This window comes from Parasteatoda tepidariorum, chromosome 9, assembly GCF_982258835.1.
Source record: "Parasteatoda tepidariorum strain Cologne lab strain chromosome 9, Ptep-v5.0, whole genome shotgun sequence".
In the NCBI taxonomy this organism is placed as follows: Eukaryota; Metazoa; Arthropoda; class Arachnida; order Araneae; family Theridiidae; genus Parasteatoda; species Parasteatoda tepidariorum.
In genome coordinates this window covers 33,636,424-33,661,544 of record NC_141763.1, presented here as the reverse complement: position 1 = coordinate 33,661,544, position 25,121 = coordinate 33,636,424, and the positions used below count along the sequence as shown (strand labels likewise).

The following is a 25,121-nucleotide window of genomic DNA, read 5'->3' as shown; positions in this document are numbered from 1 at the left end:
GACCTTGGAAATTAATTAAATTTCACGCCAAAAATACAATATTGACGCCTTGATCACTCTCTTCGTTTTAATTTTAATTAATGCCATAAAAATGTATTTATTACAGTGTAAAAAAATCCATATCAAATTACGGTATAAAGTACCGGTACTTTCGGTGCATCAACCGTAACACCCATATTACCGCAAAATCCATTTTTTACCGTAAAATATTTTATTGTAATTTTTACAGTAATATTTTTTAATTAGAGTAATCCAGTGTTTTTGTGGAAATTATTACTTTAAAATTTACTATTTATGAGATCTTTTTTAATCAATAACATGTTCCGGTAAAAATGCCAGTACTTTTTACCGGAATTTTTTACAGTGTAATGGAGCTCATAATTCGTGATTTTCTTCACTAAATAGTGTCTCGACCACATAATTATTTTTAACTCTGCAAACGGATTTGAATCTATGTATTAAAATATATCAATGGATTTGTTTGTTAATAAAGGATTGCGCGTTCGTAATGTTGTAGGTGTTTGCGTCAAAAAAAGGAGTGGGTAACAAGAAGTGTGACATCACACATTGCAGTTAAAATAAAATCAATTAATTTCCGAAGAGTTTTATGTTATTTATTTTTGTATTTTGCCTTTATCCCAAAAAAATTATAATGTGGCTTGCTTCTGGTAAGTAAAATTAATCTGAATTTAGTTTTAAGATCAAAGTTCTAAATTCTGAGCTACTGAAACTAAACTATTGAGGACTTTTATTATTACTAGTGGGCTGCGTCCCCTGCTCACTAACGCTCGCCAACCCCCGAAAATTGCTACGCAATCTTATATGGTTTGCTTCGCAAACCATATAAGATTGCGTTTTCTTCATTTGTTTGCTAAATTAACATTTAATGTTAATATAGATTTTATAATTTTCTGCAAAAATATTGTAATTTAAAATATAAAACGCAATTTTATACAGTGTCGTAACTACATGAGCGAGACAATTCGAGGGAATTTTTTTTTCAAAATTTATAATACTTTTCCAAAATTGAGTTAAGGGCGCCGTTTTCAGGATCGCCCGGGGCTTACGTTGGCACACACTGACAGCAGTGCTTTTAAAAGTAATTTTTTTGTAGTGTTTTATGTTCGCAAAGCCTTGTAAAGTCACAATAAGCATTACATATTTCCTAGCTTTTAAAATTTTTTAAATTTCAATTTTTAATCATTCGTAATTGAGTTCTAATTAAATTAAACCAATTATTAAATTTTTATTACACTTTATAAAAAGCTATTATAAAATATTTTACTCTTTTCTTATCAAACAATGTAACGGCTAACGTTTTATTTCAATACTAATGTAAGACTCTTTAATTTACTGTGGCAACTAAATCGAAAACGAAAATCTATTTATAACTCTTTATTCCTTACCACAAAAAATTTTTTCAGTTACATGGTTATACTTATTCTCCCAGTCTTTTTGGCGATTCGCTTTCACCAAATTTTTTTCAAATTTAGTATTGATTATGTGGGGTTGACTTTATTTTCAGTTATGTTATCTTTCGATAAATTTCAAACCATGCTCCTAACTGTCCGTTGGGAACAATTCATTTCCTTTTAATTTCGAATTATTGGCGTGAAAACTGGCTCTCAGCTCCAACCTTTAAATTGGATACAGAAATTCTTGATGCTAAGAGAATGATTTTCTTGATCCCTTTGAGGGACTTTTCTTTATTTTTATAATTAAGGAATGTGACCATGCTCAACATAAGATTTACATAATAAATAAATTTTTCCTAAACGATTTTATTCATTTTTCTGGGATATATATCCCTACATCATATCCAAATTAAAATGTATCTGAAACGTTCATAATACTTGAATTCTACAAAGAAACTAAATACTACCAACCACTATTGAAAAGAATTTGTACTAAACTATTACAATACGCCTCAATGTAACAAATATTTCTGCAAATTAAGGGAAAAATTGAAATGTAAAAAATGCTAGTATGCGTTTCAACAAATTCTTCATGAAATTATGTCACATTGTTTGAAGTTATTGCCCGTCTTCTTTTCGCTAAATGAGGGACGAAGTAAATGATGAATCCAGAGAAAAAGGAAATACCCGTTAGAGTGTACATAACGCCATCGTAAGATCCATGCTCTTCTCTGAAATAACCTAAAAATAAAATATAACATTAAAAAATAATCCGTTCATAAATATAATAAAAAGTGCAACTCTAAAATTAAGTTGAATTTTAACGGTGACATCGTATCTAGTGTTAGTAACCTTGACAAGTTTTTTTCTACCTAAGCTTAATGAAAAATATTTATGTTTATTTATATCCGAGAGAAAAGTGAAAAGTTCTAGCAATCAAGAATTTAAAAAGTATTGCAATCAGTGAAGCAGGAAATGATGCAATGAAACACTCAATACAACAGCCCCAACCCAGGTTGGGCATTCGAGGCATCTCATTTAAACAGAGAGTGTCTTAAAATTAACCTTAATTTTAGGAATTTTTGAAAAAATTGAAGTAATTATCAACATATTAAGGTTCTTTAAATTAATAATTTAAGCGGGGGGAAAAACCGAACAAAAATATTATTCAGAATGTAATCGCTATTGAAGATGTTCAGTTAGTTATGTTAAAAACGATGAACTGAAAAATTAATAATTTATTTTATCAGGTGCTACTAAACATGAATTTTGACGGCAGTCAATCGAGTCACTCAAGCAACTGTTAAGTTTTTTTTTAACTATGTGAAAAAAGTAGTTTTGTATTCTATTGATTCTTAAAAGTTATTAATTCTTAATTAACTTATTATTTAATTCTTAAAAGTTAAGCTTTAGCATTCGGTTTTATTTCATTTATTTATTTAGCTTTATAAATTTTGTAGCGTCAGTTTGAATTATTTTAATAGGATTTTACACCTTTGGAACTTTACTGCATACATACACTTTATTAGCACTACTACAATACTACAAGCGCTTTAAAGCAAAAAAAAAATAATTAAAAACATTAAAGGCTTATTATATTTATAACTATAATCTGTTTCAAAAATTACAATTAACTAATTTTTTTTTAGAATTTGAAAGAATAGGGGTTTTTAATGGAAGTAATTAGAATGTCTGAAAAACCTTTTATCAGTAGTAATGTTTAAAAATGTTGAATGTTTCAATAGCGCACAATTTAAAATACATCTTACCAATCATGGGTGATATGGCAAAGCTTAATGGTGCATACAACATCGTTTTACAAACCATTGCCATACTTCTTTTCTCTGGTGGCATGTATTCATGTATTAAAGTAATTTGTAAAATCAAATTAGATCCAAAAAATAACGGAAGCAAGAACTCCACAAACATCAGAAATAAATAATTGTTAATGCATAATAGACCAAGACAAGATAATCCAGTACACACACAGCATATTGAAGTAACCGTAGGTGAAGGTAAAATTTGTTTGTCTATAACAAATCCAGATCCTATTCTTCCACATATATCTGCTAGAGCCAATATCATGACATAATAAACCTCCAGGTTAGCTCCAACATTTTTGTCGCGTACAAAATCAAGAATGATTGTAAATGTAACTGTTGTTATGTATATTGTGCCGGTAGACATAAGTAGTATGATAATGAAGGCTGGGTCTATGAAAATTTTGAAATTTTGAAGAGTAAAAGCTGATAGAGGCTCAGTTTTTAGATTTTTATTTTCTACCGGGCGATTAGATTTGTTTTCAGTCTCTTTATTGACGTCAAAGTTTGCAGCTTCAGTGTCCTTTGGAAAGGATTTGTTGTGTAATGTTAGGCTTACATTATTATCACCAGGACTTAGAAAAGGCGAAGGTGTTTTCTCAGTGTCTTTCATTTCAATACAACTAACTTTCATGTTAGCTTTTTGATTCTGAACTTTATTTAGTGAACTTTCTTTTGGTGATTTCAGTAACATAGAGAATGGTATAAAATTCGCCACAATTGCAGATAAAATTAGGAATGATCCATTAAGTCCGTAATACTCTATACATATTTCCATTATTAATGGCATCACTACCCCTCCAAAACAACCTCCTGAATATGCGAAGCCATTAGCTTTACTTTGGTTTGTTGTGAAATGGGCATTAATCAGTAATGGTAAATATTGAACTCCAAGACCATAACAAATACCTAGAAGAAATAGATAAAATATTTTTCTTAGGCACTTATGTAATTATAACAAACTGAACTGTAAACTATTTTCATGCTATGCGAAATATTTTATATTGGGCAAAATGAAAACGGCAATTTTAGATAAGCTTAAATCTAATGCAATTAAAACGTTGCTGATTCTTCTTCATTTGCTTGCTTTTATTTTGTTTTATTATTTTTCAAAGAACCAAAGATGTGTATAAACTTTCTATTTAGTAATGAATAATATTTTTGGTTTAAAATAACAATAATAAATTTTGAAATAAATTTGTACACACTTTTCTTTACAGATTATGCTAGTGAAGGTTAGTGTCGTTTGCAGAGATAAGTTGCCAAATCTTGTAGCTCTTTCGCATCGGTGAAAAGCTTTTGCTCCAAAATGGTGGGCAAGTCGGCCTCTCTAATTAGGAAGCAAAAATGCGCAGGAGTCGATTGAAATTTAAAATAGTTCAGCTTCATCGTGGTTAAAAATTAAAATACTCTCCTGTATTATCTAGACTAGATCATCATTTATAGCAATATTTAAATGCAGAAGAAGAGAGCAGTGTTCGGAAATCGGATTCAAACATTTTGGGTGAAATAGCATTAACTACTGGAAACACTTTATGCCGTTCATTAATTAATTTTACTTAATTTTTTGTCGAGATCTTCATGAGCTACTGCTTAAATCGGCTAGATCTAAAGATCCCAAGTGCTGGTTACCATCTTGAAACTTCTTTAATTTTACAAGGCATCTTGTTAAAGAAATTATCAAATTAAGGAGTAAATATAATCGTTGTTAGCGACAAAGGCGTGTCTAAGGTATTGGTGGCGCTAGGTGAAGCAAAACGTATTTGCTGCCTGTTCAAAATTTTACTACGTGCGTTTGATTGAAAGATTCCTGTTTATTGAAGCACCAGCTTTTACTCAATTTGCTATAATAACATAAAAATATCCAGTTTAACCGTAATATTCAATTACGAAATTTTAATCTGGCTTTAAAAATAGAAATATTGGAATACCTAGCTAATCTAGGCTTAAACCTCAGTTAACATTTGCAGTAGTTAAATGCAGATATTCGCACAAAAGAGAGCGGTAAGCGGATTGGAACACTTTAGGTGAAAACGTATAAACAGCACTTTGTGACTTCATAATGACTTAAAATTTTGTCTTGATTTTCGAGAGTTGCTACTCATCTCTCTAAGATCTAAAAATTTGAAGAGCTGATTACCTTTCTGAAACTGGACACATTGTAAAATGATTACAGAATTAATTGTAGGATTTACAGCTTATGGAATTTAGATAATCTGTAATAGTAACAAAAACTGTCCTAGAATTTTCGGGATCTCAACTTGAGGCGAAGCAAAAGTTAATAGTTGCATTTTTAGTTTTCTTACTATGAAACGCGCATCAACTTCGAAAGAAAGTGATGAAAGTTAAAACTCATAAATGTTATATATTACCAATTTATAAATATATAACATTAAAACACGTGTTACAATTATTATTAAATTATATTGCCATAACATAAAATCTTAAAAGCCTTATAAAATTTAACAAATTTCAAAATTTATTAATTTTAAAGGAACTCATGAATTAAGCTGATTTTAAACGTCCCTGAGTAATCATCCAGTTTTTAAATTTTTTTCAAGACCTAGATTACCGAAGAATTGATATTTTCATTCCGATTCTATTGAAAAGCACAAATGTAAGAAATGAGCCTAATGTTGATTAGTGTTTAACCAACATACAAGTTTGTGACAATCTTTAAAAGCATTAAATTTTACAGTATTTTGACAATTTTGAGTGATAGTATCGAGTAATCAAGTTTATGTAACACAATAATATGGTTCAATTTTGTGTCATATTATTTTTGCAGAAAGTTTTTAAAAGTGTGAGAAAGTAAGAAGCTAAGCCTAATTCCGTTTCAGTGATCAACACAATCTGCTTACAAGGAGAGCTAACTTACCAAATATGAGACCCCATAAGATTGTTACTGTTAAAATGTCTTCTGCAAAGAAACAAGCACCAATACTGATTACTGTCCCCACATTTGCGAAAACAATGAGTGATTTTGTTTGGAAAAGTTGCTGCAAATATCCTTGAAGGGGACCTAAAAATAGTTGAATTTTTAGATTGTGAAAATGAAATTTTTATTACACTAAAAGTAATGCCCTCTTATTTTTCTATGTGGAACTTAAAATGCTCGATAAAAGCTTAGACACTTTTATAAATAGCATACAAGTGAGTAATTATTATCATCGTATGATGATATTTTTCCGAAGTAATTTCACAAAATATTTTGTTATTTTATGTTATGACGATAAAAAAATACAACATATTTTTAAAATAATCGTAGGACGCATCCTTGAGAAATCAGTATTTGATAAATAAATAAGTATACCAGAACATGTTATAATATGATAATGAAATAACTAATACAATTATAATAACATCAAAACAAACGATTATTATCTGATCCTGTTAGATCTGCGTTTGGACTGGAAGTTATGGTCTACATTTATGGTAAGCTTAATACCAGCATCTACTGCATTATTTTGGATTGCAGTGTGCGTCTCAAGTTGTGGAATTTTTACGGGTTCGACACATGTTACTTTCACAACGGAAATTTTAGCTATCATATTGAAAGGTTCACTATTGATTGGTATAGTAACAATGGGATTAATCGAATGGACTGGTCTGTTCCGAACCCAGACATACGAACCATATCGGAAAGCTTTGAGATGAGTTGGATCACCGAATCAATCCTCATCGATAAGGTCCATGTCCAAAATTGGTGAAATTACTTACATATCTTCTCCAAGTCGAGTGGAAGATAACGTCACTAGCTGATAGGCAGTGCTCAAAAAAGCGAATACCCTAAACAACTTTGGATCTATTTATCATAGAGTTATAAATAAGCCTATTAATTATTACCTAAATATTACCCATTAAAGCCTAAAATATTACCTATTTATTACTCTTTGCTATTTATCGGAATGCTTCGTAATTGTGTCTTACCCTTAAGGGTTTGGAAGGCAAATATGATGAGTTAGAAGTCCAAAAATCCGACCCCAAGATGCATTTTCTCTGAATAAAAGAATGATTATATTTTTTCTTTTAAAAACGCTGTTTCGGACTCTAACACCTTAAAATTATGTAAACAGGGTTTCTATAATCTAAAAAACATAGCTTTTATAGTTTAGGCAGAAGAGCGGTCAAGAGTTTGGATCTCTTGAAGGTAATTTTTATTTCTTAAAAAATATTCAATCTATTGAATCATTTCAAACTTTAGATTTCGTCATTTAAAATTACGTGTACTATATAGGGGTAAAAATTTGTATACCCCGTAAATCAAAATTTCTTCGACCATTCGCAAATTAAGTAATAGAAAATAATTATGAAAAATAACTACTTACGTGGAATTATTTTTTTGATAATTTTTTATTTTATTTTGGATCTAAATTTTCTGTTTGGCTTCATTAGGTCTATAGCTATGGCGAAACACGCAAAAAGTGAAATGAATAACAAGTTGCTCAAACTTTCGAGCGTTCTCCTGCCTAAAGTATTGTCATATCCTACAGATTGAAAATATGGTTACTTCCCAAATTTTATGATTAAGGTAGTAGACAAGAATAAATAAGTTAACTTTCATTCCATGCTGCAATAGATTTGTTATTTTTGCCCACAATCTAATTGCGTATCATGGAATTTGAACTAACTATTGTATACGAGTAACTTATGTTTTTGTTTGCTATCATTTGTCTAATGAAATACTCCCAGAGAGTTTAAATTTCTTAAAATCTTAGAATGACAATTACTAATTCAATGTTGTAATTTAAATAAACAATATAATTTCCTATGTTAATTTAAAATCTCTTATGCTTTAAATACGTTCGAATTTTTCCGTTTATAAATTAATCTTTTAATTTCTTTTCAAACAAATTGAAAAGACAGAATTCCCTATAAGTAATCCGTTATTATATATTTTTTGAAATATTCGTTTCTAAAATTGATTAAAATGTACAACGAATTCGAACATTTTTCTGGCTTTTAGATGAAACTACGATTCTGTACATAAAAAAAGATGCCCTTTGCATACATCAAAACCAAAGAATTTTATTACGTGCCGTTAAAGAGAAAAGTAGGTAAGTTTCTAGTGAGTTCTCTCTGACATTTTGCTTGTTAATGCATCTAAAGCCTTTGAATTTTGGAATAGTAGATAAGGGTATTGTCACCTGAACTGCCGCCAAAGGCGAGAAGATCGAAAAGGTCGTCGTCAAGTTGGCGATGATCCTACTGACAATAAAAAAGCATTTTCTTTGCCTATAAGTTAAAAACAGAAAAAGCCACCAAGCTAAAATGTAGGATTCAAGGAAAATGGTGAGGAGCACTCAAATTTTTTTTAATTTTATAGATTCATAATTTTCAGTGAAAAAGCTTATGTTCCTAACCAAAAAACATTTCCGCAAAACTTACCGCAAAGATGTTTCATTACAAAAGGCAGAACATATGGAAGTGATGCTTGTTTTCGATTAATTTCAAATCGATGAATAGACTCCACAAAAAACAATGAAACCATTCTTACTGAAGCGCCATAGAGGAAATTTATCATAAAACAGGAAGTTAGAATTTCAATACTTGCGATAGTTTCTGATTTCATGAAGATGGTTCAAATCTAACAATCAAAATAAACAAAAGTAATAAGATCGAAAATGAAATGAAGTAATTTTGTAATTTACATGTATCAGTTAATATATACACGAAGAAGTTTATATATATATATATATATATATATATATATATATATATATATATATATATATATATATATATATATATATATATATATATATATATATATATATATATATATATATATATATATATATATATATATATATATATATATATATATATATAAAAGAAGAGAATGGAATGATAACACATAGCCAATCACAGAAGACTTCTTGTTAGTAACGCACAAAACAGCCAATCAAAATTGAGAACGCATGTGTGTGAAAAGGTAATAATTTTTAATAATGCTGTCAAAAAATACAAAATACAAACTGACCTCAAATAAAACTCAGAGAACTTCGAATCAAATAATTAAGAAAACTCTACTATTACGTTTATAAAAAGGAAGATTTATTAACTCAACAGACGATTATATATGATTATTATGAAATAAATTTTATGCGAACGATTGTTTATGACGCCATTAGATAAAAGTGTCATTAACGCAATATTATCCAGTGTTTATTAATAATTTTGAGTGGCAATGTAAAAACATAGTTGTTCTAAAGTTTTATAATAAAACTAGGAGGCTTCGCCCCCATAGCAACATACAGTTGAACATAATTTAGCAGCACAAATAGTGCTATCAATACGCGACGACGGAATGCGCTGCAAAGAAACGTTGAAGAGTCAAGACGTTTAAATAAAAACGAATACCTTGGTGAGTCTTTATCAGACATTATACCCCCTTTTTTCGTTGGAACATTTAGTGATGAATGTATAAACTGTGGTGCTCTTTCGTTTCCAGCAGAGCATGGCAGAACGAAATTTAATTGCTGCCATCATGGCAAAGTTGAGCTCGCCAATCAGGAATACCCAGAAGTATTAAAAGATCTTTTATACTTGGCAGCCATTCTGATGCAATTAACTTTAAACAGAATGTTCGATCGTACAATTCTGTATTTGCGATGGCAACTTTTTGCCCGTCTCATGAAATTTCTTTTAAAGGGATCAGTTGTCTTACTTTTAAAGTTGATGTCAATGTTACCGCAACAACCAGCTTGATCCCTCCTAATCATCAAAATCACAAATTTGCTCAACTTTATAAAAGTTTAAAATATTGTTTGTATTAAAATTGCTTTATATAAGTTTTTAATGCTGATAATAAGCACCTCTGACATTTTACAATCCTATCATACTCTTTCTATGTGATGTTGGTGCAGAAAAATTACCAGCTAATCTCCAGGAAAACAAATTTAATTTTTTCGCGAAGCAAACAAAAATGTAATTGCGTAGCAATTATCGGGGGTGGGCGAGCGGCAGCGAGCAGGGGGTGGAGCCCTCTAGTGTATATATGTATATGTGTGTATATATGTATATATGTCTAGTGTATATATGTCTAGTGTATATATATATATATATGTATACACCTTGTTTCTGGCTCTACGGGAACATTAAAATCAGGGTAGTTCGGCGGGTTTTGATAATGATTTTGGTAAAATTAACAAAAAAAAAAAAAATGTTTTATAATAGGAGTTCAATTTTGAAAAATGTATTAAAATTTAATAATTTTATCTAAGTAATTTTAGAAGTCAAAGCTTCAAAGGTTTCATCGAGCCTATTATTCTTATATTTTAACATATATTTAGCTAATGATGAGCGTAAGATTTCACCATGTAAAATCATGGCATGCGATATCAGGCAAAAAATCATGCATTATTTCAGCCAATCAGTGGACAATTTAAAGAAAAATCATCAGTAACGCGATTTTTATACAAAAAAAAACTGCATTTCTTACTGCCAGTTCTTATTTCCTGGGCCACATATATCTGTCTTTCACATAGATCAAAAAAAAAACCTGAAATTTGTATGTTTAGATTAATATACTAAAAACCAATATACTTATTAAAGCTAAAAGCAACGTGAATAAAGTGCAAATAAGATACCGTAATAAACATATTCTAGTTTCGGTTCTATAAACAAAAACCTTCCTAAGAGTCTTGACACCAAATGACAGTAGAGAAGTAAAGAGCTAAACAAGTACAAAGTGGTTTAATCAGTAGAGGAGTAAGCTTGAACGAGATAATAAACGAGCGAAACAGGTGTGAGGGGATTATGAGAGTGTACAAAAAATAAATTAGAATATATTTGTATACATTTGAAAAAGATGGGACACTAGAAATATCATTAGCTAAATTATTAGGACTTACTGTTTAGTATTAATTTTATGTGTTTTTTAATTTTTGCCCTGTCGTGTCAAAAACGAAAACTTTTGACAAATATCCTTGTCATGCAGAAACACGACGCATAAGGTAAAAACAAAGAAAACTCTATAAAATATTAAGAACAGGAAAACAAAAATAAAGTCATTAATAAATTTTATTTTAGATAGTTTAATTATCTGAATCAAACTTAATTCATTTAACAATTTTAGTTCAGATTTCCCTCACTTGTAAATAAATACTTAAAGTTTATTTCAACATAATTTTTAACTATAAATTTTTTTAGACATTGCTCTTCATAAATTTTAATAACTGTGAAATTATATGTAATTGTAAAGGTATTAAAACCTATATGACAGGCCAAACCAACTCAAAAACGAAGGTTTGATCTATGCTTAAAAAATCATTTATAAACAGTGTAGTTTCTAGATTAAGTAAAAGATAATAATGTTAACAGATTATAACACTCTAAGTTTTCAAATAATATCTACTCAAAATTTTATTATGTTACAAAAAAACATTGTTAGTAAAAAAAGGTCAAATTTTTCATATGAGTAGTCGAAGAGTTGAAAGGAAAAAAAATATTTTCATCAAGTTTTTTACTCAGCTTTAAGATTTACATATTATTGTTTTAATCAAGATTTAAATATATTTTCGTTTTAATCTTTATTAGATTATAATTATCAAAAAGTAAATATTATGTACAACCTTACTGCGTTTAAAACAACAAGTTGTGCACATTTTAAATAATGTAATAAGCATCTATATTTTTCAGACAACATTTTATTGCAATGCATATTCTAAGTTAACCCTCATTTTAGTTAAACTGTTACTCAAAATGTTATATACAGTTATACAAAAAAGTATCAATTCATTGTAAGTCTAAGAGAAAATTACATGGAAACTTTTAACGAAAGAAGTAATAATATTTTTTATATTTTTTAAAAAGAAATGATATTTTTATTAGAACAACCGCACTATAAAAAATTCTGGAACAAATTGTGGCATGAAGTACTGACACTTGGGGGCATCATCCATCAAATTCATTATTGCAATAAAATATTGTACCTTAATTATTAATAATATTTATTCAATTACAGTGATGCCAATTTCTGTAAAAATTACGGTATATCACATTTTTTGCTCTTATATAGGTAAAAATTGATTATACGGTAAGAAGTACCGGCATTCTAAGTGCCGGTACTTTTTACCGTAATTGGATCTGGAATTTTTTAAATGCACTTAGAAGTGTCTCAATGAGACATTTTTTAAAAAAAAAATGCAAAGAAAAACTACAATCAAAGGCCATAAAAACATTTTAAATTGTAATTTAATAGAGCAGTGAAATAAATGATGAAAGTATTTAATGAGTTATGTTATGTTATACAATTGTTTTATTAATGATATTAATAAAACAATTGTATAGTATAGTTTTTTAAATCAGAAAATTAATAAAAATGTGGAAATTCTTACCGCTTTTTTTTAAAATCCTGAGGATATAGATTGTTATCGAAGTTTTTCATTCGGATAATAGTTAACAAATGAAATATCTACGTGTATAAAATACCGAGTAATCTTTACAAACTAATCAAGATCAATATTGGAGAAAAAATTGCCTAGTTAGCGTTTCATGTAATATTTTAATGTGTTGTGCGAAGGTCAATGTGAAGAATTTGTAAACAACTTTTTCAATTTATTCGCTTTGTCAAATAAAGATGAAAATATATGATAGTATTATGCAGCTGAGTTCAGGTTTTTGGAAGATATATGATGCTGATTTAAATAGAAAGAGAACTTAATTTGAATGAAATTAAACATTGCTGTCATTGAAAAGAGACTAAATTTCATATCTCAACAATTAAAAGGAAAAAACTTAATATTTTTTTGTTCATGGAAAATAAATTGGATATTATTAATCAATGGAGATTAAATTTTATATTTCCTTAATTAAAGAAGATTAAATTTAATATTTTTTTTATTAATGGAGATTAAATTTAAAATGTCTCCTATTATAGAGTATAAATTTAATATTTTTCTTACTAATGGAGATTGAATTTAAAATTTTTCCTGCTAACACTAGAAAGACTGAAACTTAGTATATATCTATATTGCCCAAAAGCAGTCAAAATGACTGGATTGTTAAAGAATAAACAATGTGTAAAGAAATTTGTTAAAAATTAATTTTTTATATTTTTACAGTTATATTTATTTACAGTTATATAACAAGTTTCTGTAAATATTAACACTAAAAAAATTGTATGTTGTACAAAATTCTAGGAAATGGTGTCATTATATACATCATTGTTTTTCTAATCGAAATTAAAAATAGTCCAAATGACTTCCTTAGGCTATCTAGTGTTAAGGGAACTTAAATTTAACATTTCTATTCCTTATGGAGATTTATATAAGTTTTTTTTATAACTGAAGATTAAATTTAATATGACCTCTATGTAGTATTTATAAGCTAAATAAAGTTACAAAATTAATATTCCTCTAATAATTGGAGATTAAACTCCATAAACTCCCAGTAATAGAGATTAGATTCCCAAAATAGCGAAAAAGGAATTTTAATGTTTCCCCAGTTCCCACCTTTGAGAAATTTTCATTTGATTACGTTTTTCTGTTAAAAACATCAGTTAAGTTGTAACAATTCTAAGAATTCAAAACAATCATTCGAATCCGTATAACAACTTTTCTTTAAAAAAAAATTACATCTTTTTAGTAACTACTAAGTCATTAAAATAAATTTGAATTCAAATAAATGACATGCAATTCGTTAAACCTATTAGAAATGTACTATAGAATTAAATCTTAAAATAAAATTTCTAAAACTAATATCTCTTTAAAAAGGTTAAAATTTTGGCTATAATTAAGTCTATTAAAAATTGAAATAAGTGAATTGCAATGGAAAAAACAGCATAAACAAATAAATTCTAGTAAAGCAAACAAATTCCTGATATAAATCAAAAATCGTCAAATAAATTCGTAATAAATAAATTCGCGAAAAAAAGCGCTTTCGACAAAATACTAAAATAGAGATCTATCGACAAAGACTACTCACTTCTGCCTAGCTTATGCTCTCTCTGGTTATTTCAGTTTCAGTTTTTAAAAGCGCTACATGTTGAGTGACCTCAGCTAGATTTGGCATGTGACATTTTTAGCGGCAATCATTGGTCGATTTTCTAGCGTTGCCGTTCGGGGAGTAGTAATGAGGCTTTTTTTTGTCGCCGTGTAAGAGAAATATATATATAGATATTGTACTCATATACGCTAATAGAAAGAATAAAACTTCATCTTAAAATGGCCTTATCACATAGTAATAGCATTTATATTGACTTCTGATCTTGTAACAAGTTTAACGTTATTTTTTGCTTCAAATTATACAGTATAAATATTTCTGAAGTAATTTCCGTTATACTGGTTTTTATATTTATAAAGTTTTATAAATTTTAATTATTTAAATAATAAATTATGACTCTGTAAATTAATAGAATTTCACGCCAATAATACAATATCGACGCCTTGATCGCTCTCTTCTTTTTAATTTTAATTAATGCCATACAAATTTATGTATTGCAGGGTAAATAATTCCGGATAAAATTACGATATAAAGTACCTGTACTTTCGGTGCATTATCCGTTAAACCCATATTACCGTAAAATCCATTTTTTTACCGTAAAACATTATATTGCAATTTTTACAGTAGTATTTATTTAATTAGAGTCCAGTAATTTTACGAAAATTATTACTGTAAAATTTACTATGTATGAGACTTTTTTTAATCCATAACATGTTCCGGTAAATATGCCGGTACTTTTTACCGGAGTTTTTTGTAGTGTAATAGAGCCCATAATTCGTGATTTTCTTCACTAAATAGTGCCTTAACCACAGAATTATTTTTAAATCTGCAAACAGATTTGAATGTATATATAAAAATATATGAATGGATCTGTTTTTTAAGCAAGGATTGCGTTTGTGATATTGTGAGTGTTTGCGTCAAGAAAAGGAGTGGGGGTAACAAGAAGTGTGATATCCCACATTGTAGCTAAAATAAAAACATTTAATTTTAGAAGACTAAATAGTTTTATGTTATTTATTTTCGTATTTTTTTTTTCAACTTACATTTATGCCAAAAAGATTATAATGTGGCTTGCTACTGAGTGAGTAAAACTAATCTGAATTTAGTTTTACGATGAAAGTTTTTAATTCTGAGCTACTGAAACTAAACTATTTAGGAGTTTTATTATCATCATTGTAATTTTCATTCAATTCTGTTTAAGAGTACTTTGTTTTCGCAAAGCAAAGAGAAGATAGATTTTCAAAATATTATAGTTTTTGATTGCTCTTTCATATTAACACATTGTTGACTGGAGACTGGACTCGTCTTTTCATGACCATACGTTGTTGACATATGACGAGTTAACTCGTCACTGCTCTTGCAATGTCGAGTTAACTCGTTTTTGGTCAACAGTGTTTCATCACGAAATCAATATTTAAAATGTTTTCCTTTACCACAGTCAAAATAATAGCCAGCGACATGACGTAGTTTCTGTGTGAAATTGCCGGTCAGCAAAGTGTTAATAATGTAGATTAGTTATGCTTTTAGTTCTAAATATCATTTTACTTCATACAATCTGTAATAATTATTAGTGTTATGCTCATAAATTTCATATAAATAAAACCTGAAATTTGGCATATAATATTGTACTTTGTTTCTGAACTGCAAGTATATGTTCATGTAATATATCAGAACATGTCACAAGAAAGATAGATGGTATAGTGAAAAATGCAACACTTTGGGACAAGAGGAAGAGTCAAAAGTATTGAAATACAGTTTGACATATTAGGACGTGTCGCAAGAAAGATGGGAAGTACAGTGAAGTGCAACACTTTGGGACAAAAGGAAGAGTCAAAAGTATTGAAATACAGTTTGACATATTAGGACGTGTCGCAAGAAAGATGGGAAGTACAGTGAATGCAACACTTTAGGACAAGAGGAAAAGTGGAAGTCAAGAATATTGAAAAAAGTTTGACATCATTTATGGACATTGAATAGGCAAAAGTCTCTTTATAGCTTTCTTTGAAGAACAGCTAAAAACTTCTATATCAAGAAGAAATTTAAAAATAAGTTAAGAAATTAAGAGATAATTATAAAAATTATTGATATTACATTATGAATCACAGACAATAAGTTATGAATCACATGCAATCACCCGGTATAGCCAAGCTTTATGGGTAGTGAATCAAAAGTGATAAAAAAATTTACTAACATGATATGTTTATTCAATAAATTTATGTTACTTTAACAAATGATGAAATTTGAGTTGCACAAAATGTTTACAGCTGATTCAACACATTTTACATGAATTTACGATACAATGTCTGATGCTGTTCGTCTTCTTTTTGCCAAATAAGGTATTGTAAGTGAAATAAATCCACAGAAAAAAGAAATACCCATTAGAGTAAAAACAACACCATCATAAGACCCATTGTCTCCTCTAAAATAACCTAAAAATAAATTTTTTATTACAGAATTATTCATTACAACATTACTTGAAAATTTAAAAAAAAAGTTTTTTTTAATCATAGTATTATTTTCAAAATAATATATTTGGTAGGTTGAGACAAAAAAAATCTATTTTTTCCCCATAAACTGAAGAAAATGGCCATTGGTGATTATTTGTAAATTTGAAAAAATTTGGCAAGTATTGGTTTATAGCTGTAAAGTTTGCTGCTATCAGAAAATTATATTTTTATTTTCCTCCTAAATGCCATGTTTTATTATGAAATTTTCTGCAGTAAAATGTTATGAACTAGTTTTACTGCCCTTATTGTTCTGACAGGATTTATTTATGTATTAAGGATATAATCATGCATCACTCATATCGCTGGAATTTTTTTTGGGCGGGAGAAGGCTGGAGAACTATAACCTAAACAATTTTTACTTTAGTACCTTTACTGCTACCTAAAGCAAATTTTATCAGCTATTAAAAGTTCGATGCTTAAATCTTGTTTTTTACCTTGCCCACTCTAATGTTTTTTTTCACCCATTCTTAAGGATTAGGTTATATTTAAACAACCAAAGAATAATGCAAATGTTTTTTAAATTTAATCTAATCGAATCAAAACCCAGATAGCAGTTCAGAAGGTTGATTTTAATATGAGCAACAACCTTTATCACAAAGCCCAAATATATTTATAAATGATTAGTAAATAAACCATACAATTTTGGAACAATGTTCTTAACTATGCTAGTTCACATTAAACTTGCATAGACTACCCTTTTATATCGTCTTTACAAAAGAAGGCTAAAAATACTTTCTGAAATCGAGTATAAATCATCATTTGCAAATCAAGAGTTAAAATTGTTCTCAAACTAATGATAAATTCACTTTCTTAAGATTCATATAATCTATTTTATGACTATCGCTGAAACAAGATTTATTTGTGCAGGTTAACTTTCTTTAAGTCTTTGAAAGTGAAGGTTGGTCTAAACGTTAAGTTGGCCTAAACATTAAGTTGTGTTTTTAAAACTTAAGTAGTTTAAGTTTTAAAAACACAATGTAGCATTAGAGAGCTTTGGACAAAGCTAGAATGAAAAAAAGGGAAAATAAAGTTTACAGTAAAAGCTATAAAATGAGATTTTTTTGTAAAGTTTTTTGCATGCCTTTAAGGAATTTGAAGGAATTCTAAGGAAATTTAAGGAAACAAAGTATAAATATACCCAGAAATATTTGTACTTAGTGCAATAAATTATTTCTAGTCTGAAAATTTATTTTCTATCAAATATTTCTACTCAGCTTAAAAAGGTTTAATTAGTCAACCGTTCTATACAAATTAAATGAAACGGTGTCCAGTTAAATAAATTTCTACCTCTGATTTTAAACTGTAAATGATATTTTAAAGTACAATGTAGACAAATACGAAGAAAGATTATCTCATTGCTGCAAAACTGTGTAGAAAAGTCACTTTTATTAGGATTCCAAGATTTTCTTAATAAAAAGAAACAATTTTAGAGCTTAGAAATTCTATATATCTTACCGATTATTGGAGATATAGTCAAACTCAAAGGTGAATACAGCACAAATCTGCTGACCATTGCCATAACACTTCTCTCGGGCTGAATGAATTCATGGATCAAAGCGATTTGCAAAATCAATGTAAATCCATAAAATACAGGGAAAAGGAATTCGATAAACACCAGGAGTAAGTAATTATAAGCGAACACTAAACCAAGTAAAGTCAACCCAGTGCACATAAAGCTAATTGACGTCATCAAAATTGTTGGTAAATAGTTTTTGTCGATAACAAATCCAGAAGCTATTCTCCCAAATATGTCCGCGATCGCCATTATCATGACATAATAAATTTCCAAATTTACACCAATGCCTTTATCTCGAACAAAATCCAGAATTATCGTCCACATAGTTGTTGTTATAAGTGTGGTCCCGGCAGTCATAATTAACATAACTATAAATGTTGAATCGGTAAACAGTTTAAAATTTTTGAATGAAAAAGTTAAAGGTGGTTCTTTCCGTTCCGTATTTTGGCGTGATATATGATTTTTTGTTTCTGTTGAAGGACACGTTTTGACGTCATCGGGTTCAAATAATGTTTCTGTTGCCATGTCGTTAGCATGAGCAGAACTGTTCTTGTCATTGTTTTTATCGCTAGGATGTATCGAAGCAAACATTGTTTCCTTCTCATCTTTTATTCCAATACGCTTCTCTTTGTCTTTCCCATTCGAAATTACAGATTTCGAATTTTCTTTTCTGGATTTCAAAAGAAATGCAAATGGAATTAGATGCCCCATTATACCTGCTAAAACTAAGAAAGATCCATTTAGCCCATAGTATTCCATGCAAGCATCCATTATTGGTGGCAGCATTATTCCTCCAAAACAAGCTCCTGCATATGCGAAGCCGTTTGCTTTGCTTCGGTTTACTGTGAAATGGTCATTAAGTAATGATGGCAGAAACTGCGTTCCAAGGGCGAAACAAACACCTGAAAGAAATATAAGAAATGCTAATTAAGGTATATAAATAGTGATAAAAATTACTCTTAATAGATACGCTGGACAATTGCTAATGCATCAACTTGTTTTGATGGTTTGTTCATGTTGAATCATCAGAAATTTCCCTTATAGTTTCTTAGAAATCAAATGTTGGAATGATCATGAAGCATCGTCACCCCAAAGTAGGAATTCGAACAGAATTGTTTTGATGGTATATTCCTGAGAACCAACGATAATTCCCATTAAGCTATCATGGAAATGTATAATTGGAACCATCATGAACCAACACGGATCATCATGGATTGTTGGTCCATGAGAATCAAACTTCTCTTGGTAGTTAACCATCATAGTATTAAAGTAGTATTTTCCATAATGGAATGATGGAAGCATATCAAAAACCGTTTTATGAAACTTAATTTCAGCGTTCTCAGAAGGGAAAATGTGAAGAAAAACATTTAAGTGATGAGCCACCTGGTTAGTCAAGTAATGATCCAGTAATTATTTGGTTAGTAACGTGATTTGATAGACCCGATCTGTCCGATCACGTTCTTCGCGTAAGGCATCCATTCTACCATTTCTAAAACCCTAAGAAGAAGAAGAAAATCGGTTATAGAACTATCTCAAAAAGTTAAAGTTTTACTAAGAAGCACTTATGAAAGTCAATCTTGAACTTAGTAGCACCAAGCAACATCATGTTCCAATAACATTTTATAAGCTTATAATATTGTTACTATACTTGTAATATTTAATGATTGATTTCTTACTATGTTATTAAATAATTATTCTTGGATCAATCGCGGTCTACTTATTCCCTTAATCATAAATACTAAACATTTTTGAAGTTAGTAAGATGCAGGGAGCAGGTAGTACGAATTAGGAAACTGGTTTCCTCTATCATACCACTTGGTGAGTATGGGAAAACAATTTTTAGTGCTTACTGCTACAATTTTATTATTAAACAATAATTTAAGTTTTTGATAAGCTGTATTTCATTATTAATATACTTAAAATTTGATTGTCAGTGATTTGTGGCTGATGAAAGTTAAAATGTGAAAAGTAATACGATTTAGGCAACTTTCCTATTTATATTTGATACATACGCAACTGTATTACAACCACTTCAAGACATGATTCGGATCCTATCTCTACATTGCTTACATCATAGTTTGAAATCCTTAAATTTATCGGGTCAAATAATGTCTTTTTAGCATTATGGGATGTTAAACAAATTTTTCCACAAAAAAACACTGGGTAAGTTTATAAAGTTAATATTTTTTATTAATATATTGGATATTTATTTGTGTTTTTCAAATTAGAATTTCGTTCAGTAGTTTTTGGCAAAAAAATTAGGGGTTATTAAATCATAAATTGTTAATTGTGTGTTAGTACTATTTTGTGTTTAAGAAGTAATATTTTTTCATATATATTTAACCTAAAATACCTAAAATAGATTTATGTTTATTGATATAATACCCCATAGAATTGTATTAAACCTTTTTACCTGAAATAGATTTATGTTTAATGAGTTAAAAAACTTATATTTAAAAAATAGTTTAATTATTTTATTGTTCAATTTGATTATTTTATTATTCTAAGTTATTTACGTAACAATGGTTATTATCACTTTCTTCTAAATTTGATATAATAATAATATAACTTACCGAATATAATACCCCATAGAATTGTAACCGTTAAAATGTTATCAGCAAGGAAACAAGCTGCAATGCTGATTGTGGCCAGCACATTTCCAAAAATAACCAGAGTTTTAATTTCGAAAATTTGTTGGAGATAGCCAAGAACGGGACCTGGAAAAATGTTCATTTTTTAAATTTTTTTAAAATTTATTTTAAAAGAAGTTTATTTATTTAAAAAAAATTGTTTATTTATTTAAAATAAATATATAGTATTTTACACATTAAATATTCTGATGTAATCATGGATTCCCTTGACATTATGTGTGATACTCTATATCAAGTCCAAACAAAATATCACAAGATTGTTAATTTTGTCCCCCAGGTATATAAAAATATTATTCATATATATATATTTTTAAAAGCTAAAATTACCCCAAAATCATTCTTTTGGTTTGTTTGAAACTTTTCTTAAACTCATTTCGTTTATTTAAAATGTTCACACCTACTTGTATATAAAAAAACTACACTTATTTGAAGGTTCAAAATAACGTTTTTTGAATCCGTTAAATTATTAAACTCACCAAGGTTGTCATTTCAGTCTCCTGATCTAGGAAATTATTGTAAGAAAAAAATAGACTATTATTTTAGGAAAGAAAATAGAGAATTTTTAGTCCTGCGTCTGCAACACTGTTTATTCCAACCATTCTGTTGTTGGATTGATTGAGATCTGATTCCTCTGAAATTCTTATTATAGTTTTGACCTTTTAAATCGAGGTGTTGTAATAGCTTCTGCGCAGTCAATCTCCTGTACAACAGTTTTATTATACATGAAAACATTTTTTTAAAAAAATAATTCATATTATAACGAGTAATAATGTTATGACTCTAAGAGAAGAACTTTCTGATGCTTTCTTCTAAGAGAAGAACTTTTCTTCCTTATGTTAAAAAAATTATTATATTCGTAACATGCAAAAATGACACTCTCTTGGCATTTTCTGAACTAAACAATTGGCTTGACAACCGGCAAGTAAGTTACTTTTATTTATCTCTTGTTAAGTACCTTATAAAGAGTAAATATGATTTTGTTTTAGATTTTTAAAACATTTTTAGTTTTTAAGTAATTGTGATTTGAAAATGTCAAGTTTGGAGAATCGCTCCTATGATATAAACATAGATTTATTATACTGCTGTAAATTATATAGTTAAATTTTTTAAGAGGAATTAGTTATGAAATGAGTTTAATGAATGAGTTTTATAAATGAGTTTAATAGCAAGCGTAGCGAGCACGGTTTGCAAAGCAAACGATGTAACATTGCATAGCAATCTTTAAGGGTGAACAAGGGGTGGAGCCAATAATTTTATTTTCAAATTTTTTTTTTTTTTTAAATTTTGCTTTCTAATTTTTTGCATTCCAATTTTTTACACATTAGATTCAATGCAATGAACTTCTAAAATATACCGAAAAAAAGTTACAAATTGCTTTGGAAGGTTTGTTTACCACAAAGTTTGTATACTTACCACAAAGATTCCTCACCATGTAAACCAAAATATAAGGGAGAGACGCCTGTTTTCGACTAATTTCATATCGGTAAATGGATTCCACAAAAAATATTGATCCCAGTCTGCCTGCGCCGCCATATAAAAAATTTATTACAAAGCAGGCTGTTACGATTTCAATACTTGCAATAGTTCCTGATTTCATGAGGATAATTTAAATCTAAAAAATAACAATAAGAAAACATAAGTTATGAAATATTTTAAAACAACTGTTGACTTGTGTAAGTTTTGAGGCAAATGCACGAGATTTATTTTCATTTTATTTTTTGCAAAATTTAGAGGAATCAATAAATAGTCCACTTAACTGAAATTTAATATTTCTAAAAACGAAATCTTTTTAGTCTTATATTTGAGGGTTGTAACTTCTTGTTCGATTTGTTTATTGACTTATTTTTCTAAACAAATTACGGTCTCTTCACTAAAGTGTCATGAAAATTAATAGCAAGTTATTAGTGAGATTTCGAAGTGTTACGAATCATTATACTGTATGTAAATATAGAAGAAACTGTGCACGTTCGCCTAAAATGCACTTGCCAGAGACGGGAAAGAGCGCTATTAAATTAGAAGTGCTTTTGTTAGAAGTGTTTCTATTAGAAGTGCGCTATCGTAATGTTATTAAATACAACAAAAAATTAATTCAAACTATGTAACAAGGAAATTATGTAAGATCAAAAACATTATTGATTATGAAAAAGTGCTGTTAAGGAATTACTGTTAAAGTAATAAACTGCTACCATAAATTAGTTAAAATTTGAAACCAGGAACATTATAGAAATCAAAACAATGTGTACTACAATATTAAACAGGAAGAAGTATATAGAATAACGTTTATATTTTAAAATGCAACAGTAAATTAATTAATAGTATGTAACCAAGGAAATTACACAATATCTAAAGCAATATTAACTAGATATAAGTCTAAAGAATGCTGTTAATGTTATTAAATGTAACAATAAATTAATTAAAATCACCTCACCAAGGAAATTATTCAATATCAAAATAATATGCAAAAATTTTGAATTAGAAAGAAGTCCATAAAATACTGTAAATGTGATTAAAAATGAAACGGTAAATTAATTAAAAGTATGCTACCAAGGAAAGAATGCAGTGTCGAATACAATACATAAATAATTAACTTAAAAGAAGTCTATGAAATATTGTTAATGGAATTAAAATGCAACTATATATTAGCTAAAAGTAAGTAATCGAAGAAATTATACAATATCAAAAACATCACATAAAACAATATTAATTAAGAAGAAGGCTATAGAATACTGTTAATGTTATTAAAAAGCAATAGTAAAGTAATTATGAAATAATTTACAATTTATAATACGAGAAACTTATCAAAATAATAAAACCTACCCGTTTTTTAACTATCCAAAATAAGTATCTTTATTGTTGTTTTTACATTTTTGGAAGAAAATTATTTAAGAAGCAAGTGGAAAACATTATCAAACAATGATCAAAAAATGAGAAAAAGCTAGAATTAAGAAGAAGAAAAAAATAGAAGGATGCCTTTTGACCTTACGAACGAAGATAATATGCTATGTATTTTTATTACGGAGATAATGGGAAAACATACTTATACATCATATTTGTGGTACGTTACGCGTATGCGTAATGGAGTATGGTATTTGTATTCGAGCAAGAAAGAACACATTTCCTTTGTTAAAATGTGATTGATTGAGAAAAAATTAAAGGTGAAAATGAATTTTCATTTACTATAATATTACTATATATATTAGGGATTGAAGGAAATTGTTGATATTTTTGCAGTCATATCATACTCAAAATTAAAATTCCTTTCACATATATATTTTTAATGCATCTTTATATTAAAAAAGTCATAAGCAATGGCGCTACCTCTGATTTTGGGTGTCCAACTTTGCACTGCATTTTGTTTTGCTGTGTAAGAACTATAAGACTGAGGAACTTGGAAATGTGAAGATCTGTAGAAAAATGCATAATAAGTAAACAAATATGTAACATTCGATATATAGTTTGAGAATTATAAACTGTTAAACTTTCAGTAAATTTGTTATAAGGTTTATGCAATAAAATAATTTTTTTCGCGAATTTCTTCTCACTTTTATCGTTTTACATAACTTTACGTTACATTGCGTTTCGTTGCTCAATGTTTATATAAGATTTATAAACTTGAAGTTATGAAAAGTTATATAAATGTACAGGGAGTACGGTGAAGTAAAATAACATTCAATTATTAGTAATTCGTAGTAATTGATTAGTTGTAACTTTCAAGCTTGTTGTATAAAAATTCCAACAGAACTGTATATTCAGAATTGAAATTTATAGTGGTGAAAGGGCGGTTTTTTATTTATGAATTTAAATCAAGTTATTTTCGAAATTCCATTTTGATCAAAAGTTATTACAACATTGAGTGCTTTTTTTTCGTACTTTCGTCGCAATTTTATGTGTTGCCTTTTATTGTATTGCTTCAATTTATTTAATAGTTGATATTTTTAGGTTTTTAATCAAGTGCATCAACCGTATTTCGGCCAAAGCGTATTCTTCCATCTATGTTACATACGATAAAAAAGACCGGGGGACTGCGAGACTGGTCTTTTATCGATCCGAAATTTTTGCAATAGAAAGAAATAGCTGGCATCAAAAATTTAATTTAGTAGTTCGTTCATTAGAACTATACAAAGTGTTCAAACACCACCACCCTTAGAACATACTTTTAGCATCATTAAAGCATGATTAACTTTATCTTAATTGATGAGAAAATACAACATAGAAATGCACGTTAATATTTGGAAAAAAACTAAAACTGTATCAAAATCTATCCA

At 28.6% G+C, this 25,121-nt stretch overlaps 2 protein-coding genes across 2 annotated transcripts; both read right to left on the bottom strand.

The window, feature by feature from the left end:
- Positions 1-1,765: 1,765 nt before the first annotated feature.
- On the bottom strand, positions 1,766-12,751 carry LOC107448756 (monocarboxylate transporter 12). Its single transcript, XM_043045569.3, has 5 exons — positions 12,577-12,751; positions 8,624-8,822; positions 6,114-6,257; positions 3,185-4,144; positions 1,766-2,156 (listed from the first exon to the last, which is right to left on the bottom strand). Exons 2-5 carry the CDS (start codon positions 8,805-8,807, stop codon positions 2,014-2,016), a joined length of 1,431 nt encoding a protein of 476 aa, XP_042901503.2. The 5' UTR covers positions 8,808-8,822; positions 12,577-12,751; the 3' UTR covers positions 1,766-2,013.
- A 3,613-nt stretch (positions 12,752-16,364) lies between these two features.
- LOC107448757 (monocarboxylate transporter 7-like) lies at positions 16,365-23,786 on the bottom strand. Its single transcript, XM_071186407.2, has 5 exons — positions 23,674-23,786; positions 22,270-22,468; positions 20,779-20,922; positions 18,145-19,107; positions 16,365-16,611 (listed from the first exon to the last, which is right to left on the bottom strand). Exons 2-5 carry the CDS (start codon positions 22,451-22,453, stop codon positions 16,472-16,474), a joined length of 1,431 nt encoding a protein of 476 aa, XP_071042508.2. The 5' UTR covers positions 22,454-22,468; positions 23,674-23,786; the 3' UTR covers positions 16,365-16,471.
- Between the last annotated feature and the right edge of the window lie 1,335 nt (positions 23,787-25,121).

Coding starts and splice junctions, on each gene's coding strand:
- LOC107448756 (XM_043045569.3), bottom strand. CDS start 8,807: ATGAAATCAGAAACTATCGCAAGTATTGAAATTCTAACTTCCTGTTTT. Junction 4,145..6,113: donor CTTATGGGGTCTCATATTTG/GTAAGTTAGCTC, acceptor TATTTCTTCTAG/GTATTTGTTATGGTCTTGGA. Junction 2,157..3,184: donor TGCCATATCACCCATGATTG/GTAAGATGTATT, acceptor TTTTATTTTTAG/GTTATTTCAGAGAAGAGCAT.
- LOC107448757 (XM_071186407.2), bottom strand. CDS start 22,453: ATGAAATCAGGAACTATTGCAAGTATTGAAATCGTAACAGCCTGCTTT. Junction 19,108..20,778: donor TCTATGGGGTATTATATTCG/GTAAGTTATATT, acceptor TATTTCTTTCAG/GTGTTTGTTTCGCCCTTGGA. Junction 16,612..18,144: donor GACTATATCTCCAATAATCG/GTAAGATATATA, acceptor ATTTATTTTTAG/GTTATTTTAGAGGAGACAAT.